This window comes from Rhinatrema bivittatum, chromosome 7, assembly GCF_901001135.1.
Source record: "Rhinatrema bivittatum chromosome 7, aRhiBiv1.1, whole genome shotgun sequence".
In the NCBI taxonomy this organism is placed as follows: domain Eukaryota; kingdom Metazoa; phylum Chordata; class Amphibia; order Gymnophiona; family Rhinatrematidae; genus Rhinatrema; species Rhinatrema bivittatum.
Window position 1 is genome coordinate 104,788,292 of NC_042621.1, and position 26,373 is coordinate 104,814,664.

At 43.6% G+C, this 26,373-nt stretch overlaps 1 protein-coding gene across 1 annotated transcript; it reads right to left on the bottom strand.

The window, feature by feature from the left end:
- Positions 1–469: 469 nt before the first annotated feature.
- On the bottom strand, positions 470–26,373 carry LOC115095335 (chymotrypsin-like protease CTRL-1). Its single transcript, XM_029608863.1, has 7 exons — positions 26,295–26,373; positions 21,993–22,096; positions 20,449–20,528; positions 17,597–17,678; positions 9,030–9,210; positions 2,780–2,913; positions 470–889 (listed from the first exon to the last, which is right to left on the bottom strand). Exons 1-7 carry the CDS (start codon positions 26,344–26,346, stop codon positions 728–730), a joined length of 795 nt encoding a protein of 264 aa, XP_029464723.1. The 5' UTR covers positions 26,347–26,373; the 3' UTR covers positions 470–727.

Consider the following 26,373-nt stretch of genomic DNA (forward strand, 5'->3'; position numbering starts at 1 on the left):
TGCTTTTGGGCTTGGCTATAGAAGCCTTATCCCCAATGTCAGTGTATCAGTACCCCAGACCATAAAAGTCGGGGGTTCAGCATTGGCTGTCTTCAGAATCAAATAACCTTCTATCTCTCTCCTCCCCCTGCAATCCATTGGCTGTTGGCCAATGGGCTTCGGGGAGGGCAGGCACTGTGCTTCTGTCTCTCTGCTACGGTTCCCATCTTCCCCTGCAGCCTATTGGCTGACTGTGGAATGTCTGACCAATAAAAGACCAGAGAGCTGCAGACAGGTTGTGTGAGGTGCAGTGGAGATGGGGGGTGCAGTGGAGATGGGGGTAGGGAGGGGGGAGGCGGGGTAGGGAGATGGTTAAAATAATCTATAACTACAGCCCTTATAAGGGCTCACATCTAAGGTGTATTTTCTTCTCCCTAAATACCATAAAAATGAACACAAAAAAAATCACCTGAAACTTACAGCTTTAAAATTGGAGTAGAATTGTTTTATTACTATACCTAGCACATATAATTTTTACCGAGCTAAAAGAATTAGTCTGACATACATTGAATCACTTTAATCAGTTTCCAACTGAATGTGCAGCGGGTTGCAGCATTCTCTAGTATTACATTTTCTTTGAATCATTAGACCCACACGCCATATTCATCTTCTTTCAGATGCTGTTTTAAGCTAACTCCCAGACTACTATGTGAAAGCGTTTGTCTTTCTTGATGTTATTCCATTCGGATTAATTAGTGGCAACGATTTGGTCAATCCAGCTGCGCAGTTTGGTCACACGGGCATACATGGCGGGAGCCTGGACATTACAGTTTCTGGTCCCCCACGAGACTATGCCTATCAGAGTCCAGGCACCCCCTTTTTGGCACACCAGAGGACCCCCTGAGTCGCCCTGGAAAATGGAATAAATATTATTTTGTTTTATTAGTGGTTTTAGCATTTGTCATATAATTACAACATTGTATAGATTATAACTGATTTTAACTTACAATACAGCACTAATTCTCTTTCTTCCCCTGGGTTTTTATCATCCAGTTATTATTAGGCCTTTGTATAGCTTCTCTGATTGTATCAATATACTGTTTTATATTCTTGTTTTGTTTGTTAAATTTTTGTTCATGTTGTCAATATCTATTGCCCTACTATCGTATTCTGTTTTAACCTGTATGCCACCTAGAGCTCTTCTGAAAAACTGCGTGACAAATTTAAATAAGAAATAAAAAGGTCTTTGAAATTAAACTGGCCAGTCAGGTCCTGAATCCATAGTACTGGTACAGCACAATAGCATAATTTTCTTCACAGACTATTCACATATTGGGTTGGTACTAAGCATTGGCAAGGCAACGTCAGCAAACCTTGAGTGTATCAAAATGCAACTAGTCGCAAACTACGTGACAAATTCAATAGGAAACAGTTAAACATGCATAGCACTAGGAGAAAGGAAATAAGGGACAATACTAAAATTATTGTAATTATGGTTAAAATGACTTAATTGCACCTGGCTAAACTGAAAGACAAGGGCATAATCAGATTGTCTCCTTACAGACTTGTGGGCCACCTGTAAAATGATTCTGCCTCTAGTATGCTTTACGTGTGCAGTATGTGCCCTGCATACACCGGGCACACATGCAGGGGTGGATTTACTAATAGGCAGGGTAAGCAAGTGCTTCCAAGCAGCTGCCCCAGTGCTCCAGCCGGGGGTATAAATCCACCCCTGCATACGTATTTTTGCAGCCCACGTGCATCCCGTTACACACCTGCCTCTGCTCCAGGCTTACTGCAACGGGGACCACTTGTTGTACTGGGGTGATCCTTGCTAAGTGTTTGTAGCCTCATTATTTCTCTTATATGGCACAGTCAGAACTACCAAGGAGTCCCACACTAATTCCCAGGGTCAGATTCTTAAAGTTTTTTGCAGGACACAGTACAGACATTTCAATGAAGGGTAAGGTTGAAGGTTGGTGTCACACAGCAGAGGGAAGGTAATTTTACCTGCAGACCTTCCACTAATTTTCAAAGTAAAAGTGCCTGTGTATTTTTACTTTGAAAGTGAGTAGTCACTGCACGTTCAAACTCGCTGGTGCAAAAGGTTCCCCTGCTATCGGCAGGGGCACCTGTGTGAGTGGAGTTATGCGCATCCTTTTGAAAAACAAAGTTCTGCGCATAAATCTGAACTATGCCCCCATTTCACCTTCTAGAATGCCTCTTTTTTTTTTTGTGTGTACATAAAAATATATGCACATACCTTTTGTGTGCAAAGACCAGCAATTTTTCTGAGAAGCCATTCACACGCATAAAACCTGATTGTGTGCACAGAAACGGCTTTGAAAATTACCCCATCCCACCCCCAAGAAAGGGCAACACAATGCTGAGCTTCGGTGACACGGTGCACAGATGTAGGCTGTGTTCAGTTTTCCTGAATATGGAATTTTAGGACAGGCGTGAGAGAATAAAGAGACTCTGCTGAATGTGAGACATCAGTGCTTATGTCATCTTTTTCTCTCCTTTTCCTTCCATTTTAACCACTTTGGGGGTGAGGAAGGAAGAGTCCCTCCCCAGCTCTGCCCCCGGCAATGCCTCTTCATACGGCGGGTACGGTTCTGCGGGCAGTGGCATTAAGCACGCAAGGTCGCCCACATGTAGGGAGGGCTAAAGTGGTTAAAGTGCTGAAATGGGCTTTGCGCATTGCGCCCTCCCTGTGTATCATTTTGGCGACCCATGCACACAAGTTGTTGTCATGCCTGTAACAGTCTCCTCCTGGGCGAGCAAGTGCTGTAGTTACCTGGCAGGAGGAGGCTCCAGCCCCGCCGGCACAGATCATGGCATCGGTGATCTGTGCGCCCCAGTACTGCTTGCAAGCAGCTACAGTAACCAAGGGGAGGGCCACCTGCTGCAGCCTGGCAGGAGTTGCATTAGCTAGAAGAAAAAAGAGATAAGCAATTCTATATGTTTTCCAACTCTTAACCATAGGGAGCATCAAGGAAAGCTTAGAGAGGCAGAATCACAGCATATCTGAAGTGCTCCAAATAGGAATGGGCCTTTGGTTTGGCAGAACCTAATGGTCGAAGACTTTTTGGCCTTGCATGTTTGTTGCTCATATAGCCAGGCATTGAAAATGAGGTTTGGTGTGTCAGGGGGTTATTGACCAAGTGGACCCCGATAAAGAAAAGCAAAAGAGAAGCTTATGAAGCCTCCCCTACTCAAATTGAGTTTCCTGTGGCCTAAGTCCACAGAACAAGTCCCCATTTGTTTTCCTATTGGGGGCCTATGCAGTAAAACCTATGCTATAAAGTTTTAGCATGCAACTCAGTAAAATCTTCACATGCACATTTAATCCCATTTAACATGCCATGTGATAAATTTTACTGAGGATACGCTAAGACGTGCCCTGCATAGCATGACCTTGATACTAATGTGGATGTTAACCCAAAAATACTAGCATGCACATTAGCTGCTACAAAATCCCTCATAAGAGCCAACTCAGCCTGCTAGAAGAGTGGATTTAATTCCCACCCCACCCTGGTAACAAACATGAAGGGGAAGACAATCCCTGATGTTCTCCGCCACCCCCAGAGTCACCCTGAATGACTCATTAGCCTAAAGGCTCCATTCCTTTTGCCACTTCCTGGAGTCACCCTAAGGGCACCTTCCTTCCCTCCCACCGCCCTCTGGAATCACAAACAAGAGCTAGCATGTCTGATGGCTCCTTAACTCCCACCACACCTCTGAGTCATCTGCAAGACCTCATGGTCCAATGCCTCCTCCATGTCCCCCCCCCCCCCAGCAGATCCCTTACTCCTTGTGACCCTCGGCTAGTCACTTAAGAACATAAGAACATGCCATACTGGGTCAGACCAAGGGTCCATCAAGCCCAGTATCCTGTTTCCAACAGAGGCCAAACCAGGCCATAAGAACCTGGCAAGTACCCAAAAACTAAGTCTATCCCATGTTACCATTGCTAATGGCAGTGGCTATTCTCTAAGTGAACTTAATAGCAGGTAATGGACTTCTCCTCCAAGAACTTATCCAATCCTTTTTTAAACACAGCTACACTAACTGCACTAACCACATCCTCTGGTAACAAATTCCAGAGTTTAATTGTGCGTTGAGTGAAAAAGAACTTTCTCCGATTAGTTTTAAATGTGCCACATGCTAACTTCATGGAGTGCCCCCTAGTCCTTCTATTATCCAAAACTTCACCCTCCACTACCTTTCGTTCAAACTTAGGGCCTCGTTTACTAAGCATTTTTCCATAGACACAGAATGGGAGAAAAGCCTTAGTAAATCGGGCCCTTAGAGACCCTTAGAGACCTCTGGGGATAGGGAAATACATACAGTACCTGAATGTAATCTGCTTTGAATGTGCCTGAAATGCAGAATATGAAATCAAATGAATACATAAATAAACAACCATTTCAGAAGTGGCTGAAATGTGATGGGCAGAAAAGAACATGGCTCCTTCTCTGATATCTTAAAAAATGGTGCCAGCTGGAGCACCCCTAGCAGAGCTGCCAAGGCCGGGAGCAATTTTAAAGATTTTTAGCACATGCCCCCCCACCCCCATACACTTTCTTGTATTAAATTTATAAATTATTTCAACCGCAGCCGCACACAATAGCTTCTCTCTGCAAGCAAAGTCTGTCTCATATATATAGATACATTCAAACGCACATCGTCTTTCTCATCTAGCGATCTACTCTCTTTCATACACACAGGCGTTTCTCTCCCTCTCTTTGTCATCTTCCACCTTCCATACCTTCCCTGTGGAAAGATCCTGTGGGTTTCCATTAGATGGCCCTAGCTCCTAGCCCTTGGATTGGACAGCAGTAGAGGAGCAATAGCATTCTAAACAGAACTTCCCTAGAGGTTTGCAGTAATGGACAGCTCTTGGTACACATAAGAACATAAGAAATTGCCATGCTGGGTCAGACCAAGGGTCCATCAAGCCCAGCATCCTGTTTCCAACAGAGGCCAAACCAGGCCACAAGAACCTGGCAATTACCCAGACACTAAGAAGATCCCATGCTACTGATGCAATTAATAGCAGTGGCTATTCCCTAAGTAAACTTGATTAATAGCCGTTAATGGACTTCTCCAAGAACTTATCCAAACCTTTTTTGAACCCAGCTACACTAACTGCACTAACCACATCCTCTGGCAACAAATTCCAGAGCTTTATTGTGCGTTGAGTGAAAAAGAATTTTCTCCGATTAGTCTTAAATGTGCTACTTGCTAACTTCATGGAATGCCCCCTAGTCCTTCTATTATTCGAAAGTGTAAATAACCGATTCACAGCTACTAGTTCAAGACCTCTCATGATCTTAAAGACCTCTATCATATCCCCCCTCAGCCGTCTCTTCTCCAAGCTTAATAGCCCTAACCTCTTTCGTCTTTCCTCATAGGGGAGCTGTTCCATCCCCTTTATCATTTTGGTTGCCCTTCTCTGTACCTTCTCCATTGCAATTATATCTTTTTTGAGATGCGGCGACCAGAACTGTACACAGTATTCAAGGTGCGGTCTCACCATGGAGCGGTACAGAGGCATTATGACATTCTCCGTTTTATTAACCATTCCCTTCCTAATAATTCCTAACATGGGAACAAAGGAGAGTATGCCAATGTAGAGTTGTTTAAGGCGTATTTGGTGAGCTCTCCCAATTTTAGGCCCCAGCCTAGAGCAGAAAGGGGAGAGACACTGCTTTGTCAGTTCCTTGTACAGGGTTGGCAGGGAAGTTGAGAGAGTGAGAGTTTTTCTCCTTTTTAATTTATTTTTTCTCTAAGACCTGTGCCTTTCTGGGAGCTTGTATCCCCTGCCCAGGAGGGAGCTATATACCTCTTCACCCAATCCAAGACGGAGTTACAGTGACCATCAAGGTGAAAAAAAGAGGGCTTTCTTTTTCCTGTTTTGTCTGTCTGAGTTTGGGAGGGAAGATTTTCCTGCCACCCGTCCTTACCCCAGAGCTGGAAAGCTTTAAGAATTGTTTTCCAGTAGAGGAAGTGATAAAAAATAAGATAGGGGAAGTAAAAAAAAAAAAGTGACATGCAAAAGGATGAGAGGTGTGAAGTGATGATGAGTAGAAGAAAGGCAGAGAAGAGAGATGGGGGAAGCAACATGGAAGGTAACAATATCAGGTGGAGAGAGGAGGAGGAGAGTGACAATGGAGAGGTAAACTTGAAACAAACACAGGGAAAAGAATGAGAAGGAGCCAGAAGATGAGAGAAGAGAGAACAGCATGATGTGAGGATAAGGCAAAGATAAAATGTTTTTTTTGTTTTCAATTTAAATTTAAATTTCTTAATTATGTTACCTTCCATGCCACTTCCCCACCTCTCTTCTCTGCCTTTCTTCTACCCATCACCTCTTCACATCTCTCATCCTTTTGCATGTCATTTTTTTTACCTTCCCTATCTTATTTTTGATCACTTCATCCAGCTCTCCTTCTCCAGTCTTTCACTCCCACACAGCCTTCGTTCTTTTCTCATATTCCCTGCTTCCCAAAGCTCGCTTTCACTCTCTCTTAATGCCTCCTAGCTTTCCATCTCTGCCTCCCATGTGCCCCGTCCCTCACTATCTCCTCTTTTGTCTCTCCTTTCCTCTCCCTCCCCATGTTTTCATTTTTCTCCTCTCTCTTCTGTGCTCTCCTCAATTTCTTTCACTCCCTTTCTCCTCCCATCACCTTCCCATGCCCTTCTGTCTTCCTCACCTTTCCTCTCCCTTCCCCCCATGCCCTCTTATCTATCTCCCCTCTCCCCTCTCCCATCCCTGCATCCCTTCTCTCCCATCTTCTGTGCCCCCTTTCTCTCTCTTTTCTCCCTCCCTTCTGTCTTTTCTGTCTCTCCTTCCCTCCATGGCTGCTTCTGTGTCTACTCTTTTGTCTCCCATGCCCCTCCCATTGTCCCTCCCCTCTTTCTCTCCACCTTCCTCTTCCATCCTGTTCTTTCTTCCATGCGTGCCTTGTCTCATCACTTCTCCATCCCATCCAGCACACCATCAGAGGGTGGGATTCAGGGGGGCATTGCTACTGTAGATACGGGAGGGGCAGAAGCTGTGAGGAGCTGTTGCCCTGGGCCAAGGGTGGTCAATCTGTAGCTTGGGAGCTACATGTGGCACTTTCAGAGTGGAAGGTTAAACTGGTCCAAGAGATGACAACTGGAGCCAGATTACTACCCTATTAGACCCTACATCACGGCTCCGATTTCCCTTGAACTGAAGAACCGGTATGCAGCCCTGAAAGTGAAGAAGATATCATCCCATGATGAGGGGGAACCAGGACATGCAAATCCAAAACTGCAGGCAGAGCAATCACTGCACCTAGGAAGCGGATGATAGAGGTTGTTGATGACTCACTTCTGAGGGGCATGGAAGCATCCATCTGCCGACCAGACATGTGCTATCTGCCAGGTGCCAAAATCCAGGACATTATGGAGAGATTGTCGAAAATCCTCAAGCCTACAGACCACTATCTGATGCTGCTCATCCATGTTGGCACAGATAATACTGCTAGTGCTAGATATCACACAGATCATATAAAAAATGACTTCATGGCTCTGGGAGAGAGGGTAGAACAGATAGGTGCACAGGTAGTATTCTCCTCCATCCTCCCAGCTAAGGATAAAGGCCCAAGCAGGGAAGCTTGCATTCTGGGTTTAAATGAATGGCTGCGTAGATGGTGTCTATGTGAATGTTTTGGTTTCCTGGATCATGGGATGATATTTCAAGGATTGCTGAGCAGAGATGGGATCCACTTGTCGAAGAAGGGGGCGCAACATTTTTAACACAGAATGGCAAACCTACCGAGGCTTTAAACTAGAATCATCGAGGATGGGTGAATAAAACCTTAAGATAAGTAAAACATTAAATACTCATATAGAAATGGGAGATATGGGGGGGAAAAAAGACAATATTTAGACAGCTATGTACACTAATGCTCATAGTATGGGGAATAAAGTCCCAGATCTAGAAGCAGTCAAGAAAGAAGCTGATTTAGATATATTAGCTGTCAAGGAGACCATATCTGGGATATAATTATACCCGGCAACAATGTATTTAGGAAGGAAGGGTGGAGGCATGGCATTATATATAAAGAACAGCATTAAAGTAACAGCATTGATGGGCTTATGAGGTAAGGAGATTAGGAGAAGGCACTGTGGTTAATTTGGAAAGAGGGTATGGAACATCTGTTTATATTGGTGTAATATACAGACCTCCATCACAGACAGAGGAGATGAATAGAAATTTAATGGAGAATATTCACAGAACTGCTGTGAAAGGGGAAGTGCTACTGCTAGGGGATTTCAGTCTTCCAGATGTTGATTGGGACATCCCAACTGCAGTATCTTCTAGAAGCAGGGAGGTCCTGCATTCTCTGGTAACAGAACCCACATGAAACAGGGCAATAATGGACCTGGTGGTTATCAATGGGGACAGTATTTATGAAGTTGTAGTGGAAGGTCATCTGGGTTTCAGTGATCAGTAGATGATACGATTCAATATCTGGATGCAAGAGATGAAAGTTCACGGGGGCGGTCCTGAGGCCTCTGGCACAGCGGCTGTGCCGGGGATGGCGTGCCGTCAGCTGGCCGGCGCGCACAAGTTACGCCTGCCAGAGGCAGGCATAAATCCTGAAATAACAATAGGGGGGGATTTAGGTAGGGCTGGGGGGTGGGTTAGATAGGGGAAGGGAGGGGAAGATGGGGGGAGCGGATTTCAGAGTGGCCTTGGAGGGAACTGGGAAAGCCATCGGGGCTCCCCTAGGGCTCAGCGTGCGCAAGCGCACATGTTATAAAATCAAGTGTACATTTGTTTTCACTGGGTAGCACGCACAAATGTACCCCGCGCGTGCAGATTATAAAATCTGCCGCTTTCTGCCTAGTATACTATTTTTAATGCATGTGAAATGGTCATACATGCATGTTAAACTTTATTGCATAAGTCCCAGAGTATGTAAAACAGAAAACCAACATTTTGTAGTACTTATTTTTTAAAGTATAGATTAATCCTTTTGGATACCCAATATACCTAACATACGCACTAGTGCCACTTAGGCGGCCCCAGCCAGTGGTGACGCAGACAATGCCAGATGGAAGTACATCGTTGGTGGCAGCCAGACAGACGGGAGAAATGCGGGCATGGAACTGAGCTGGAGATGACAGTTTCAGAAGGGTGATATCATAGTCCATGGTGTTGGGGTTCCAGTACGGATGTGTAATGGCCTAAAAAAAAACAATCATGAAACTGAAGGTTAATAATGATGCTGGAAATGGTCACTAAGGGTCACTAGTTATTTTATATAGATATAAAAGGAACATTTAAAAGTCAAGTTTGCAATTTTTTTCTGCAGTCTGTGCAACTACAAAGTATATCCTGTCTCTGCTATTAACAGATAGGAATAGGCACTTGTGCACAAGAGCGAAACAAAGGGGATGGGGGACAAACATGAACACATGTAGCAGATCTAAATTTAGTTGGGTCAAAATGTCATCCCAAAATTAAACAGGACATGCTATCTACAGAATCGTGGCAGTAACATCTGGGAAAGAACCGTTGTTGCAAATGTCAAACAGGCTGGAAAAAAAATGCCATTGAGGAAAAAGGTTATGATGACCAAATAATGACTGGGCCAGTCAGAGCTTGACAATGCATCTTGACATAGCCAGGTGTCCCATGGAGTCAGACCAGCCAATCTTGTTTCTAGAAGCATGGCCTTAAGAACTGCCTAGAGCTGCCTAGCAACCAAAAGGTAGCCAACCATGAACTAGAGACCAATGATGACAAGCTAAGCTCTGCCCATGATGACAACATATAAAACCACCAATTCAGCAATAAACCAGGAAGAATAGGGAGAGCAGGAAGTGCTCAGAGCTGAAGATAATGCAGAGGATCCCAGCAGCAAAGAAGCACATCCTACTAAAGTCTTTTCCAATTGCCAAAAGACCTCTGATGCAACTAAATGTCAGGTAATATAGTTGTAGATGGGGATTAGATACTTATCTAGCCAGCTTCATAGGGTAAGCAAAGAATGTGATAAACTTGCATAATAAACCTTATATGATTCCATTACTGTTTCTTCTTTTCGGATCTTATAAAGTGGGGTCTGGGATTTGTGGGAGACAGTCCCCTAGGGACCCCAGCTTACAATACTGTATGGTAAATATACCCAAATTGTGTCCAATGATTATGATTAGAGTTTTGATATAGTCTCGTTTGAAGAAGCTCATGAATTACAATATATTTTGATTATTCTTATATTGGTCAAATGCAATGTATCACAAGTATAACTCCCTGATGGGGTACTTAAAATAATATTGGGTCTGATGCCTGTTTGTGAGCTAAGCACTAGTCTCTAAGTAGGTTCAGCAATAAAACTGGTCAAGCATATGGTATAGTAGATCTGGAACAGAGAAAAGAGCAGTATTCAGAAAGCTAGAGAGGGAACACACCAAAATAGTGCTTTCCCCTCTGCGAACCCCTGATTGCTCACTAATCTTCTGTCTCTCATAAGATGCCTCTAGATGAATTCACACCTTGAGATTAGGAAGGGTCATATTTTTAGAGTAATATTCAAACAACAAAACTTTTATTTTAAAAATTTTGGACTTCCAGCTGTCAGGCCATAGTAATTATAAAACACACTGTTAATCAAATTCACAGGTTCTGACAGCATTGGTATTACAGCAGCATCTGCAACAGCAAAAACAATAACAAAACATTATTCCTCCAACTCTGTACTTAATATGCTTTATAGTAAAGCAGAATTGCTTACCTGTATTAGGTGTTCTCCAAGGACAACAGGATGTCCGTCCTCATAAGTGAGTGACATCATTTAATGGATTCTGGCCTGGAATTTTTATATAAAGGTTTCTGACTGTGCCTACTGGGTATGTGCAGCACGCCATGATACCAGTTGTTTATGCAGGGGCACCTTCAGTGTACTTTCCTAGTCTTCTTGGACAAGCCAACTCTAAGAAGAGGTGAGCAGGATTCATGAGGACTGCCATACTGCTGTCCTCAGAGAATACCTTTTACAGGTAAGCAACTCTGCTTTCTTGTAGGACAAGCAGGATGGCAATTCTCGTAAGTGGGTAATCCCTAGCTACAGGCTGCGCCAAAATGAAAAAAAGGGGAAAAATAAAACAGTGCCAATGGACATCACACACACCTTTTTTGATGGCAACGGGCCTTTTTTCTTGGAAAGGGGCAGCTTAGAACAAAAACAATGAGCCCAGGGCCGGTGCATCCACTTGGCGAACTAGGTAGTCACGTAGGACACCAACCATTAGGCGGTGGCAAAGAGCAGCCAGGTGGGGCTGCGAGCGGCACCCATTATGCTCCTGTGCTGAGAGGAGCAGAGACTCAGTGGATGCGAGTGGAGCCCATCCCGCTTGTAGCCGAGGTACTTGGCAGGCTGCAAGCAGAGCCCATCCCACTCATGGTGGAAGATTTGGGCCAGCAGGGCTGTGGGCGGAGCCCATCCCATTCATGGAAGAAGAGAGAGGGACCTGGGAACAGCCAAAGGTAGAAGAGATAGGCCAGGGAGAGTTGGGGGCAGAGCCCATATGCCTGCAGAAGGAAGAAGGAGAGACCAAGTGAGCCTGTAAGCTAGAGGGAGATTGGAAGGCTGTGTGTGAGGGCGCCTCTGTGTATGTGTGAGATACAGAGAGGGAGCCTGTGTGAGGGAGTGAGAGTGCATGTGTATGTGTGAGAAAGGGAGCCTATGTAAGGGTGTGTGTGTCAGAGAGTGAGGGAGCCTGTGGGAAATGGTGTGTGTGTGTGTGCAAGAGACAGAGTGTCTGTATGAGGGGGGTGTATGAGAGAGAGAGAGACAGAGGGAAAGTGCATGTGTGTGTGTGTGAGAGAGAGAGAGAGAGAGAGGGCGGGAGCCTCTATGAGGGAATGTGTATTTGAGTGAGGGGGGGAGTTTGTGAGAGGGTATATATGTACGTGAGAGGGATTGTGTGTGCACGAGAGAGAGATGGTATTAGTGAGAGAAAGGGAGGGAGCCTGTATGAGGGTGCATGTGTGAATGAAACAAGGAAACGATGTGTGTGCGTGTGAGAGGGGGGTCTGTCTGAATGAATGAGGGGGTGTGTATGTGACAGAGAGAGGGTGTGTGAGCAAGAGAGCATATGTGTGTGTGTGTGTGTTTGGTAGAGTGTGCATATGTAGGAGACCCTGAGTGTGTTTTTGTGTGAGAGAGAATGAACATGTATAATTAGGTGTGTATATATGAGAGAGAAAGGAGAAAGTTTGTGCACAACAACCCCCGCTATCCACCCCATCAGCTAATCGACAATAATCTCAGGGCATCTGGAAATCAAAAGTTCCCAGGTACGGTGAGTGGTTCATTTTATATCCTTGTTAGTTTTAATTATTGGGTGTTAATATTTGATGTGTACGCTGTTTTCAATTTTTGTTTTGGAGTTGGAACCTTTTTATTTTTATGAGTTTTTAATTATTGGATGTTATTCTAGTTGTCTGCTATTTTGAAATATTCCTTTTACTATAACATAGGGATGGAATACTTGCTCTCGACTTGTGGTCCACATCCCCCCCCAAATAAACACTCAACACATTAAATGGGATGTAATTAGGCTGCAGTTTATTAACACACAAAGTAACCCGAGCCTTTACAATTTGAAATTATTAAACAGCCCCAACTTACCCCTCTTCCCTTTCTTCCCCCCTTTTCTCCACCACCTTGCCCCCCAGTGGTGAAGGAAAACCCCCCACCCCCTTCCCCGCCTACTCCGCCTCGAAACGGCTAGAGTAAGCTCAAACCGAGAACTTTAGCCCCGTAGTTCTCCGGTCCAAGCCGCCGGATACTCAAACTGATCCCATTTAAATGTGCATGTGAAGATACCTGTGGAGCCTATCAGCGATGTGACCAATTAAGAACAGCCCGGCGGCTTGGAGAGGAGAATAGCCAGCATGACACGGCGAACAACAAGCAACAATAGACATGAAGGGTAATTTGTGGTGAGGTCAGAATCTAATGAGGTTGGTAATATCTTGACATCATATTCCCCTGAAGAAAGACTGACGTCTGAAACATGAACTGTTCGTGTCGGGATTGTATTTCAAGGTTTGAAATTTGCCAACAATCTGGGAAGTCAGTTGTGTACCCGCTTTAAATTAAATGGCAAGTCCAGCAGGTCATATTGAATTTTTTCACAAGCAAGGTGAACATCTACAGTGCCACGGATGCCATTGAATATCATTGGGACTTTTATTTTTGATTTATAAAAATATTTTCATAAAAATTGTTTTCTTGGAGGTGGTGGTAGGTTGATGATTATAACCAATTACATATTGGTGCGGAGTCACCTACACTATATATGAAACCTTCCACTCCCCCCTTCAATATATTTTCAGTTTTTGAAAAATTTTCTTTGGAAATTATACAGTTCCATGGAGTGTAGGTTGAGAAAGTAACTCATTGAAGTCTAATAAAGCATTCAATAACTTACTATAAATTATACATTTCGGCAGCAATAGAGCAACATTTCAGCTAACAAGATAGCCACTAAAATTTAGCCGGCTAAGTTAGGGGATTTCCAGGGGCATAACTGGGAGGAGTTGGGTTAGCTAGTTAAGTTAGCTGGCTAACTCCGATATTCAGAGTTAACTGGATGACTTAGCCAGCTAAGCCTAGTCAGGCCAAAGAGCTGTCCTAAAGTTAAACAGCTATAGTTAGCCAGCTAACTTTAAGATAGCTGGCTATATATTCAATAGTGTAGTTTCATTACTGAATATTCCTCTAAAGTTATCCAGATGAGGGGGTCATTTATCAAAGTGCTATATGGCGTTTTCGCATGCGTTAAGCACCTTTAACGCATGTGAAAATGCCTTTAATGCATGTGAAAGCACCATAAGGCATGGTGCGATGCAAATGAGAAAAATAGGAGGAGTGGGATTTGTGGCCAAGTCTCACAGTTTTGTGAAGCCATATTGTATGGCTTTAACTATACCTTTTTCTTTTGTGTTAGGGCATTATTCTGTGTTGTGATGTTTTTGCAAATGCTGTTTTTAGTAGTTTTGAGAGAGAGAGAGAGAGAGAGAGAGAGAGAGAGAGAGAGAGAGAGAGAGAGAGAGACTAGCCATGATACTGTCATCCTAGGTAGGTATTTATATCTCTATAGGAGGCCCATCTAGTAACTTGAGGTGAGATTTAGGTATTAGTGTAGGGGTTAGGGGCCACTTTGACATTCAAAGTGAGACGTACGAATAGAACAGTGCTCTCTTGTGAAGATTTGATAACCTTCGGAGTGAGGAAACTCACCCAAAGATGAGATTTGTGCAATGTTCTCTCAACCTAACTTGATGTTACCCAGGTAGAGAGTCTATCAAGTTAGGTTGAGAGAACATTGCACAAACTTCTCCTCTCCTCCCCATTGGTACTAGCCTCCTCTCTTTCCACCCCTTCCCTTCCCCTTCCCCTCAACCTTCAAGTCTAATTTAGTTAAGGTTAAAGTTCTTCCACAATCGCCTTGCCTAGGTCCTCCTGACCTCCTTTATGTTCTCTCTTCTTCCCACTTTGTTCCTTTTAGCTCCCTGTTACATGTAACTTTTATTTTCCCTTTCTTAATTTATGTGTTTTCCCCGTTTCTTGTAAACCGATTTGATATGCAAATGAATGTTGATATATAAAAGTTTTTAAATAAATAAATAAATAATACAGGTGTAACTTTATACAGATTAGTTTGTGTGCATTATTGCAGATCCTGGGAGTATGTTAGGTGCTGTATTTCTGTTTCCATTTCTCTAGTTTTGCACTGCATGCAGAGTGGCTTTTTTTGTTTTTTTATTCCAGTTTCTGTCTCCATAATTTGGAGTCTTTCTGTATTTGGTGAAGGTCTGAGGTGAGATATTTTACTAGCATGTAGGCATTTGTTTCAGTCTTATTTGTTATGTTTTCTCAGTAGGACCTGCATTGGTGGTGAACTGCTGTCTTTTATAAGAAGGGCTATTGCGCCTGGTAGAAGAGGGAGTTTGTTTTGTAGGGATGTGAATCGTTTTAGGACGATTAAAATTATCGTCCGATAATTTTAATATCGTCTTAAACCGTTATGGAACACAATACAATAGAGATTCTAACGATTTATCGTTATAAATCGTTAGAATCGTGAGCCGGCACACTAAAACCCCCGACCCTTTAAATTAAATCCCCCACCCTCCCGAACCCCCCCCCAAATGTCTTAAATAACCTGCGGGTCCAGCGGCGGTCCGGAACGGCAGCGGTCCGGAACGGGCTCCTGCTCCTGAATCTTGTTGTCTTCAGCCGGCGCCATTTTCCAAAATGGCGCCGAAAAATGGCGGCGGCCATAGACGAACACGATTGGACGGCAGGAGGTCCTTCCGGACCCCCGCTGGACTTTTGGCAAGTCTCGTGGGGGTCAGGAGGCCCCCCACAAGCTGGCCAAAAGTTCCTGGAGGTCCAGCGGGGGTCAGGGAGCGATTTCCCGCCGCGAATCGTTTTCGTACGGAAACTGGCGCCGGCAGGAGATCGACTGCAGGAGCCATTCAGCTCGCTGAATGGCTCGACTGCAGGAGGTTGTTCAGCGCGCTGAACAACCTCCTGCAGTCGATCTCCTGCCGGCACCATTTTCCGTACGAAAACGATTCGCGGCGGGAAATCGCTCCCTGACCCCCGCTGGACCTCCAGGAACTTTTGGCCAGCTTGTGGGGGGCCTCCTGACCCCCACGAGACTTGCCAAAAGTCCAGCGGGGGTCCGGAAGGACCTCCTGCCGTCCAATCGTGTTCGTCTATGGCCGCCGCCATTTTTCGGCGCCATTTTGGAAAATGGCGCCGGCTGAAGACAACAAGATTCAGGAGCAGGAGCCCGTTCCGGACCGCTGCCGTTCCGGACCGCCGCTGGACCCGCAGGTTATTTAAGTCATTTGGGGGGGGGTTCGGGAGGGTGGGGGATTTAATTTAAAGGGTCGGAGGTGGGTTTTAGGGGGTTTTAATGTGCCGGTTTTGCGATTTTTCGATTTTTCGATTTTTCACGATTTTTCACGATATTTTACCCCCCCAAACGGCAACAATACGATTCCCTCCCCCTCCCAGCCGAAATCGATCGTTAAGACGATCGAGGACACGATTCACATCCCTATTGTTTTGCTGTTATTGAGATGACACCAGAATATCTTTTTTATAATGTGAATGTCCCAGTTCTGCTCAGCGCCTATTGTTGGGGGGTCAGAAGCTCAATGGGTATGTTTACATTTAGCACTGTGACAGTCATGTGTTCAGTGTGTCACGCATGTGAGAACCATTTGTCAGGTGTGTCCTGACAGATAAAAGATTGAGAACCACTGCCCTAGAATTTAAGTGATATTCCGAATAATAAGGATCCAAAATAATAAGACATTTGAAGTTATGTTAGATGTCTCTGCCCCATAGAATCCTCTCAGAAATCAGCAAAATACAAATATGGACAGACTTATCATAGAACAGAATCACATTAATACACCACTTGTAAAGAGCTCACGGGTCTCCCCGACGATCCCACAACCTTTCTTGGCTACCGTGCTGTCTAAATGCTGACAACACCTGTGAGGCGTCCCAGCACTCCTTCTGAGTCCCCTGAAGACCAATCTGGATTCTCAGAGGCTATATCACAGGCTGTCTTTACTGCAGAATTGTCTTTGTCTGAGCCATTCTGTGGTTCAGTGAGCAAACCCCCCAGTTCTGAACCAGTTCAGATTCCAGTTCAAACCCAACAGACATGCCTTTTCCTCTGACAACAAGCATATCAGGCAGGCGGGTGCCTTTTTTCTCACAGGAGATTAGAGCTCCGCGTGCAGTTAGTCACGCGGAAAAAACAGGGAGGCAAGGGAACATACAAGAAGGAACACCTCACTAAAAGACTTTAGTGATCTTAGGGAGCTCCGCCACCTAGTGGCACGGAGGACTACCCAGACAGCATGAATAATTCATCTGCTATCTACGGAAAACACCATTTACGGTAAGCAAACTTGTTGTCTCTAAAATAGAAAGTATCAGCATCTTAATCTCAGTGGCTCAGGCTGGAGCTCCTGAGTAGCTTTATCTTCTGAAGCCTCTGTTTCTCTTTCCTGGTGGAGGCTAGACAAATGGAGGATACATGCATGATGTGTGACAGCTGGCAGATAAACCAGTCATCCGGTTTTTGGTTGGCTCATTGAATATAATCAGGTGTTATGCTTTGCAATAGATTCATAGCAGAAATTTGTGGAAAGCCCATTTACATTCCCTGTAATATTTATTTATTTATTTTATTGTATTTATATACCGACATTCATTGGGATATATCACATCGGTTCACATTATAACTATGTAATAGTAAGAGAAGGGTCTTACTATTTATACATTAAACCCTGAACATTGATACATTAGAAAATAGAACTAAAGGCTAGGAGGCGATATACAGTACTTTGTCAGAAGGTGATGCTATACAACAAGCCAATGGAGAAAAATGTAAATCGGTGTACATGGGGGACATATTGCCTCAAAAGAGAGCCCTGCAATGGACTGGTATGATAATTACATCAAAGACACAGCATAGCCTGTCAGTAATACTGCTGTTCAGCTGAGCAAGATCCATACTGGTAACTTACCCTGGATATGGTCTTGACCTGAAGTTGCTCACTATTTGAAGATCGGTCATATTCCCCAAGGATGGCACGATGATTATTGGGACTGCATGAAAAGAAGAAAGCAACAACTGGTGGGTCATAGACTTTGCTGCTATTCATCAAAACTTAGGATATAGGCAAGAGTAAAATCTGATTGATTCCAAAAATTGACAATATAACTAGAGTTCTGTTATATTACGGTATAAGTGTTGATGATCAGTAGTTACAAAATCTAGTCCTTTAGGCTCCCAAATAGGTCTGTTTTTTAAGGTAACCAAAAATATGCCAATTAATTGGGATATTAGAACCAATGTGTGCAAATAAAAGTCATGCATATGTAACCCTGGCACCCTGTCCTTTAGCTCACTGATAGCCAGAGTGGGTTCTTTTATCCTGTTAAAAGAACATCTATTAAAGGAATCTCGGGGTGTCTCCTTAAGTTATGCCTTGCTGTAACCATCAAATGCAACACATTTTAATAATAGCAGCATCCTCTTGAATAAAGTTCAAATATCTATAATCCTAAGAGGGTCACTGATGGCATAATAGCACTATACTTTATTTATTTATTTATCTGATTTATATTTTGCCATTTGGCACTTTCTAGTCAGTGCTTTTACTGAGTTTATGTATACTGTTGAAAGGTTAAAATGTTAAGCTATACTTTACAATGGAGAAAGTAATGGCCTGGGAAAGTTCAGGCACAGGATACATGGGAATGGCTAGTGTGGGAGGAGAATTCAGGAGGCCCTCCCATTAGGGGAGTTTGTGGGAATAGTCAAAAAAGTTGAAAAGTTTTTCCTATATTTTAACATTGAGAAAATTCCAGAGTGATGGGCAAGCACAGCCCATATCAGTATGTTTCAGTGGCATGTGGCAGTCTCTGAGCCAAAGGCAATATGTGTTTGGTGTGGTATAAAAACTAAGGGCCAGATTTTAAAAACAGCGCGAGGGCATAGATTTGTTTGCGCAACCCAGCGCAAACAAATCTACGCCCGATTTTATAACATGTGCGCGGAGCAGCGCGCATGTTATAAAATCCGGGGTCGGCGTGCACAAGGCTGTGCACACTTGTGCACCTTGCAAGCGCCAAGCCCTAGGCGGGAAATTGGAGCGGCCTTGGAGGGAACTTTCCTTCCACCCCCCCACCTTTCCCTCCCTTCCCCTATCTAACCTGCCCCCCAGCCCTAACTAAAACCCCCTCCTGACCTTTATCTCGGAAGTTACGCCTGCCTCTGGGCAGGCGTAACTTGTGTGCGCTGGCTGGCTGCCGGCATGCCATCCCTCGGCATGGCGGTTGTGCCAGAGGCCTCGGCCCCGCCCCCGGGCCAGTGCCCCGCCCATGGCCCCGCCCCAGAATGCCCCTCTTTGCAAGCCCCGGGACATATGTGCGTCCCGGGGCTTGTGCGTGCCGCCGAACCTATGCAAAATAGGCTCGGCACGCACAGGGGCAGATTTTCTTGGGTTACGCTCGTATGTTACGCGCATAGCCTTTGAAAATCTGCCCCTAAGTGTGCACATAGGCAAATTGCTGACCATCTGAGGAAGGGAATCTGGGAGCAGAGCCTGGAGAAGCCGTGCCAGGAATGCGGAGCGAGAGTCCATGGTGCCATCTCCTGAGGTGCCCAAGTGGGAGAGAGAGGACTGAGAGGAGTTCCAGCCTACTGAGAGTTGAAGAGGTTAAAAGTAAGGAGTCTGAGGGGCTCTCCTAACCCTTGTAGACAGTCTGAAAGAGCCGGAGGAAGTGTGGTGTGGAGGTAACTAAGGTGCCATCCCTTATGATATCATCAGAGACAGAGCTGAGTTATAAAGATGGAGAAAATCTTAAGACAGAAGCAGAAAATGCTCTTTTGAGGTGCTCCGGGTGCTAGAGGGACTGGTTCAGTGGAAGAGTCCAAGATTGCTGGAAGCGAGCAGTGGATTGTGACTGGGCAGAGAGAGATGTTGGAAGCTTGCAGGAGCCAGGGAGAGTGCTGTCTGTGAGAAGTTCCAGGGTGGATCAGGTGCTGCTTATTCCTTCAGAGTTAGAGTGAGTTATCTGGCTACCTGTTTTGAGATCTTGAGAAAAGACTTTGGGGTGTGAGTGGAAGTAAAGTATCTGCCCCAAGGAGAGACTTTGGGGAAAAGATAATTTGGGGTGAGAGGATGGGAAGTGCTTGCCTCTGAGGAAAATGTTTGGATAGAGACTGTGTTCAAGTACTTTGGGTTCCCCTAGAGCTTGGGAAAACAAGGAATAAATAGAGAAATTGTAACCTGGAAGAGAAGTGAACTGAACTTTTCAATTTTGACCACCACGATCAGTAATAGATAAACTTTGTATCCAGTCATGAAGCACAATTTCTTTCACCAGATGTCTTCTAATCCAGGTGAGAATCTGCACATACGTTCCAGCTAAGAAAAAGCAGTGTCAGGAACTCACCAGTCCTAGGCTAGTGGATTGTGGTGATATCCAATCAATATCAGCTTTTACATCCTAAGCATGCGAATGAAGTTCTGACAAGAGCCAGAAGAAGAAATCTTAGAGGTCACTGATTACGAAAGAAATAGTCCCTGTGACTTGCGACTGTTTGATTTCAGACTTCCTGGTCCTATAAAGGTGCTACCCCTCCCCCCCCACCAACATCAAAAACAACCAATTGAAGTCTGGGCACATACTTTTTCTGACTCAGTTTTCGAAGTCTGCGGATAAAAAATATCCACAAACGTTACCCTTCTGCGTACAGTGTGACTGGTGCTAAAATAACGCAGCATGCTCAGAGTTCCACTCAGGCTGCTGTTAGTATTAATAACTCTATAAATCAATGCTGTACTCACGCGGAACTGAATGACATTACCTCACGTTGCAGTGGGCAGCTGTCACCACCCAGTTCTGGTTGATAAGGGATCCACCACAGAAATGAAAGCCGCTTCCATCCTAATGAAGTAGGGGAAAAGCCTTCAGTGCGATTTGTTGTGAAACCAAAGGGGCAACGTGGGTTGGGGGTGGGGAGGAGGCAAGCGAGCAGGTTCCTAGCGATACATCACGTGCAGAAGTGTAAAACAGGGCACATCTGCACATTGTGGGTTTCATTTAAAAAGCGAACAAAGTAAACCTGCATGTGGGTGCAAAAATATATTTATTTAGACCTCCTTATAATTCATTTTCCCAAACAAGTCCTCACAAAGCAGAGTACAAAGCGAACATTACTAATACAATGTATAACTAACACACTAAAAAAATACAGTATAACACAATATATTAGCTAGACCACAATGAATTAAATCAGAATAAAAAATTCTATGATGTAAGACGGCGTCTCAAGGCTTGGGGAGATAACTGAGACACCAGTACTGAGTCATTTGGATTCTGAGTTCATGTCATATATTTTGGTTAACTGTGAAGTAGGAGGGGTAAGACCTCAAGCAGACACTCTGAAATGGAATCTGAAGAACTAGTCTGCAGGGATTTTTTTTTTGTCTCTTTACATCTGAACTCAGATCTGATAAAAGTAGGCACTTATGATGACCCCTAATGGTGGAAAAATATATTATACCCTACACTGATTTCTTGCAATTATTATGAAAAATATGAGCAGTAGCGCCAATCATCAAGGCTTTGATATTACCGCTCATGTTTCAAATTTGTGCTAATTTATCCCCATTTATGTGTCCAATGTACATGCATGAATTTTCCTGTTTAAATTATTTGATTCCGAATATGGGGTGTAACTTGTTTCTGTTTTTTTTATTTTCTTGTGCACCCCATAATAAACATTATAGTTATTCTTACTTTGGGTATTAGACTTCATGAATAGCTTGGTAGTAACCAGATTAAGTAACCATCCATCATGGCATTGTGGTCAGTGTGATCTGTATTGTGTGAGTTTCCTTCCTGAGCAGGACCCCCTCTACTCTTGACAAAAAAGGAGTGAAGAGAGTGGAGGTATTGTTGGTGCTATTGTGAAGAATAACTTTAGGAGCAGATGTTATCATCAGCTGTAACAGGGTTCTATACTCAACCCAGGGCCAGTGACATTCCCCGAAAGACACGATGAGGAGGCCCTTGGGAGGAAGCAGGAGTGCTACAAGGCTGTGCACATACATTTACTGCACAGAGAAATCAGAACCCAAAGCTCAGAATGCAATTCATGTCATCAGACCACAGAATAGTTATTGTCCAGTCCTACCAATTGCATAATTGCATTATGAAATCAAATCAGGAAAGAACAATACCTTGAGCTCTTTATTCTGTTTAACCTCCCAATATCTGAGTGTGCAAAAAATCGCAAACTGAGCAACCAGTTATACTGCAAGATTAAGCAGAATAACCAAACCCTAATGCTGCTGTCCAACTCCAGTGGGAATAACATGCCTTGTTCTGGGGGGAATGACACAGTACCTGCAGAGATACTTGCCAGGGCCAAGAGCCAGGGACTGCATTCTCCCCATTTACTATTCTGTTATAGTTGCTTACAGAGGGCTTGATAGCTGGGATCCCACAGCCTGCAAAGAAAACAATGTCACAATGGGAAGAGCAGCAGCTTTGCTCCCTCCAGGTACTGTGCTGCATCTCACTTGAGTCAGGAGTCCACTCCGCTATCAACTAACCCAATAATGCAGTCTGATGTTACTCTCCTCTAATACTGTGACTCTCCGAATTAGTTCACTTAAAAAAGGCAAACAATCTACTAACTAAAGAAAGCAGTCTATTAGCTAAAGGAGACAGTCTGTTATGGAAAACTTGCACAATGAGTGCAGTTGCAGCCACAGTAAACTGAGGCATGACCAGGGCTGTGTTTAGTGTGGGGGAGGAAAACAGGAAGTGTACATTTGATTTTCAAATGTTCGCAAACTGTTTTCCCCCTCGGTTTATGGACCTTTCCTCCAGGAACTTGTCTAAACCATTTTTAAATGCAGCTACTCTAACTCTAATAGCTTTCACCACATCCTCTGGCAATGAATTCCAGAGCTTAATTATGCATTGTGCATCCCCTAGTTTTGTACTCTTTGAAAGAGTAAGCAACCGATTAACGTTACTCGTTCCACTTCAATTTTTTTTTTTTATAGACCTCAATCAAAACACCCTCTTAGCCATCTCTTCTCCAAGCTAAAAAGATCTAACCTCTCTAGTCTTTTCTCATAAGGGAATCATTCCATCTCCTTTATCTCTTTTATCATTCTCTGTATCTTTTCTAATTCTGCTATATTTTTTTTTAGATGTGACCAGAACTACACACAACTCAAGATGAAATGGCACCATGGAGCAATATAGAGGCATTATAATATTCTCTGTTTTATTCTCCATTCCTTTCCTAATATTTCCTAGAAATCTGTTGGCTTTCTTCGCTGATACTGCCCTCTGAGCAGAAGATTTCATTATATGATCAACGATGATCCTTTTCCTGAATGGAGACTCCTAATGTGGAATCTTGCATTGTGTAGCTATACTTTGGATTACTCTTTCCTAAATGCATCACTTTGGACTTCTACATATTAAATTTAATTTTCCATTTGCATGCCCAGTCTCCCAGTTTTGTAAGGTCCTCTTTCAATTTCTCACAATCCTCTTGTGATTGAACAAATTTGAACAATTTTGTGTCATCAGTAAATTTTATCTCCTCACTCGTTGTTCCCATTTCCAGATCATTTATAAATAAATTAAAAGGCAGTGGTCTCAGAAGAGATCTCTGGGGCACTCCACTATTCACCTTTTTCCATTGAGAAAATGTACCAGTTAGCCCTACTCTCTATTTTCTATATTTTAACCAGTTCCCAATCCTCAATAGGACACTGCACCCTATTCCATGACTTTTTATATTCCTAAGAAATCTCTCATGAGGGACTCTGTCAAATGCTTTCTAGAAATCCAGATACACTATATCAACTGGCTCACTTTTATCCACATATTTATTTACGCCCTCAAAAAAATATAGCAGATTGGTGAGGCAAGACTTCCCTTGGATAAATCCATATTGGCTTTGTCCCATTAAACTCTGCCAATCTATATGTTCAGAAATGTTGTTCATTATGATAGTTTATTTCTACCCCATTGCCTGGCACAGACATCAGACTCACTGATCTGTAGTTTCCTGGATCACCCCTTGATCTCTTTTTAAAATTTGGCATTACATTGGCAACCCTCCAGTCTTCAGGTACCATAGATATTTTTACTGATAGTTAACAAATTACTAGTAGCAGGTTTGCAATTTCAGTTTTCAGTTCTTTCAGCAGTCTGGGATGTATACCATCTGGTCCATGTGATTGGCTACTCTTTAGTTTGTCAATTTTCTCTATTACATCTTCCAGATACACTGATACTGTATTTATTTCCGTTCTGCTGAATCATCACCTTTGAATATCATTTCTGGAATGGGTAGCTCTCTTAAATCTTCCTCAGTGAAGACCGAAGTTAAGAATTAATTTAGTCTCTCTGCTATGGCTTTGTCATTCCTAAATGCCCCTTTTACCCCTTGATCACTTAATGGTCCCATTGACTCCCTCGCAGGCTTTCTATTTCAGATGCATCTGAAAAGTTTGTTTTATGAGTTTTTGTTTCCATGGAAAGTTTCTTTTCAAATTCTCTCTTTGCCTTCCTTTTCAATACTTTGCAACTAACTTGCCAGGGCTTATGCTGTTTCCTGTTTTCTTCATTTGAATCCCTTTTCCATTTCTTGGAAGATGTTCTTTTAGCTATTATAGCCTCTCTAACCTCACCTTTTAACCATGCCCGTAGTCATTTAGCCTTCCTTCCACCTTTTCTAATTTGTGGAATACATCTGGTCTGGTCTTCCAAGATGGTATTTTTAAACAACATCCATGCCTGATGTCAACTCTTAACCTTTGCAGCTGCTCCTTTCAGTTTTTTCCTAATCATTTTCCTCATGTTATCAAGGTTACCTTTTTGAAAGTTAAATGCTGTTGCAGTAGATTTCTTTAATGTCCTCCCTCCAGTTATTAAATCAAATTTGATCATGTTCTGATCACTGTTGCCAAGTGGCTCCAACACTGTTACCCCTCGTACAAAATCCTGTGTTCCACTAAGGACCAGATCTAAAATAGTTTCCCTTCTTGTTGGTTCTTGTACCAGCTGCTCCATGAAGCAGTCATTTATTTCATCTAGGAACTTTACCTCTCTAGCATGTCCTGATCTAACATTCACCCAGTCAATACTGGGGTCATTGAAAGCACCCATTATTACTGTGCTGCTGATTTTGTCAGCTTCCCTAATTTCTTTCAGCATTCCACTATCTGTTTATTCATTCTGGCCAGGTGGACAGTAATACACTCCCACTGCTATTTTATTTCCCTTTTCACCTGGAATTTCTATCCATAAAGATTCAACATTGCATTTTTGTTTCCTGCATAACTTGTATCCTGTTTGACTCAATGCCCTCTTTAACATATAGTGCCACCCCTCCACCAATTTCATCCTTCCGATCATTTCAATATAATTTGTACCTTACCAACACAGAGGTCAATATTCAAAGCTGTCCATTTAAGTAACTTAGCCTGAGAAGTTACACGAATATGCGCGTATATGTGCACATTTTGCAGGATAAGTCTAGCCAGCTTAGCTTAGACCTGCTCTATGGGGGCACTTAAATTTAGACGTATACTTCTACCCCTAACTCCAAATCCACTTTTTTTGTGCATACATGTTAGCCACATATGACTAAAGAGACTTGTACGGCTAGGCAGCAGCAGCAGCAGCCAGTGAACATGGGTGCATATTCAGCGGCTGCTATTCAACCAGATAAGTCCTGCTTCTCTGGCTAAACAGCACAGAACATGCTTTGAATATTGACCTCACAGTGTTCCATGGATTATCCTGCTTCCACCAGCTCTCAGTGATGCCAGTTATATTATCTACTGCTTCATCCAGTGCTACACTCTCTAACTCTTCCATCTTATTTTTTAGATTTCTAGCCTTTGTAAAGAGACATTTCAAAGTATGTTCTTGTTTCTGTTAGCATCCTGCTCATCAGTTGGCAGGGGTAATTTAGAATCTTTCTGTTCTGTTTGCTCTTTACTTAAAGGCATCCTGTCCATTTTAGCATTTATTGCAACCTCTCTCCAAAGATACCATGCGCTTCTGAGTGACTTTCGGCTTTCCCCCATCATTTCTGAGTGACTTTCGGCTTTCCCCCATCATTTAGTTTAAAAGCTGCGCTATCTCCTTTTTAAAGGTTAGTGCCAGCAGCCTGGTTCCACCCTGGTTAAGGTGATGCCCATCCTTTTGGAAAAAGCCCCGGCCTCAAATGGTGACAAGTTCCTAAGAAACCTAAAACCCTCTTCCCTGTACCATCATCTCATCTATGCATTGAAACTCTGGGGCTCTGCCTGCCCCTGGGATCCTCTGCATGGAACGGGGAGCATTTCTGAGAGAGCTACCCTGGAGGTTCTGGATTTCAGCCATCTATCTGAAATCCTCAATTTGGCTTCCAGAATCTCCCGTCTGCACTTTCCTATATCATTGGAACCCACGTGTACCATGACAGCCGGCTCCTTCCCAGCACTATCTAAACTCCTATTTATCTATCTATCTATTATAAGCTAAAGGAGGTGCTTTCTTAGTTTAAGGAGGCAACATAGTTATAGAAGCTAGTAGCCCTATTAGCTAAAAAAGGTGGTTTTGCCAAGTAAAGGGGCAATCTGTAAACGGGGCAGTTTGTCCGACTAAAGGGGATGGGTCCTCGCTTACCATAGGCACTGCCAATGAAGGCCAGGCAACAGAGGGTCCACAGGAGAGCCATGTCTGTGCAGGCAGCACGCAGGTATCC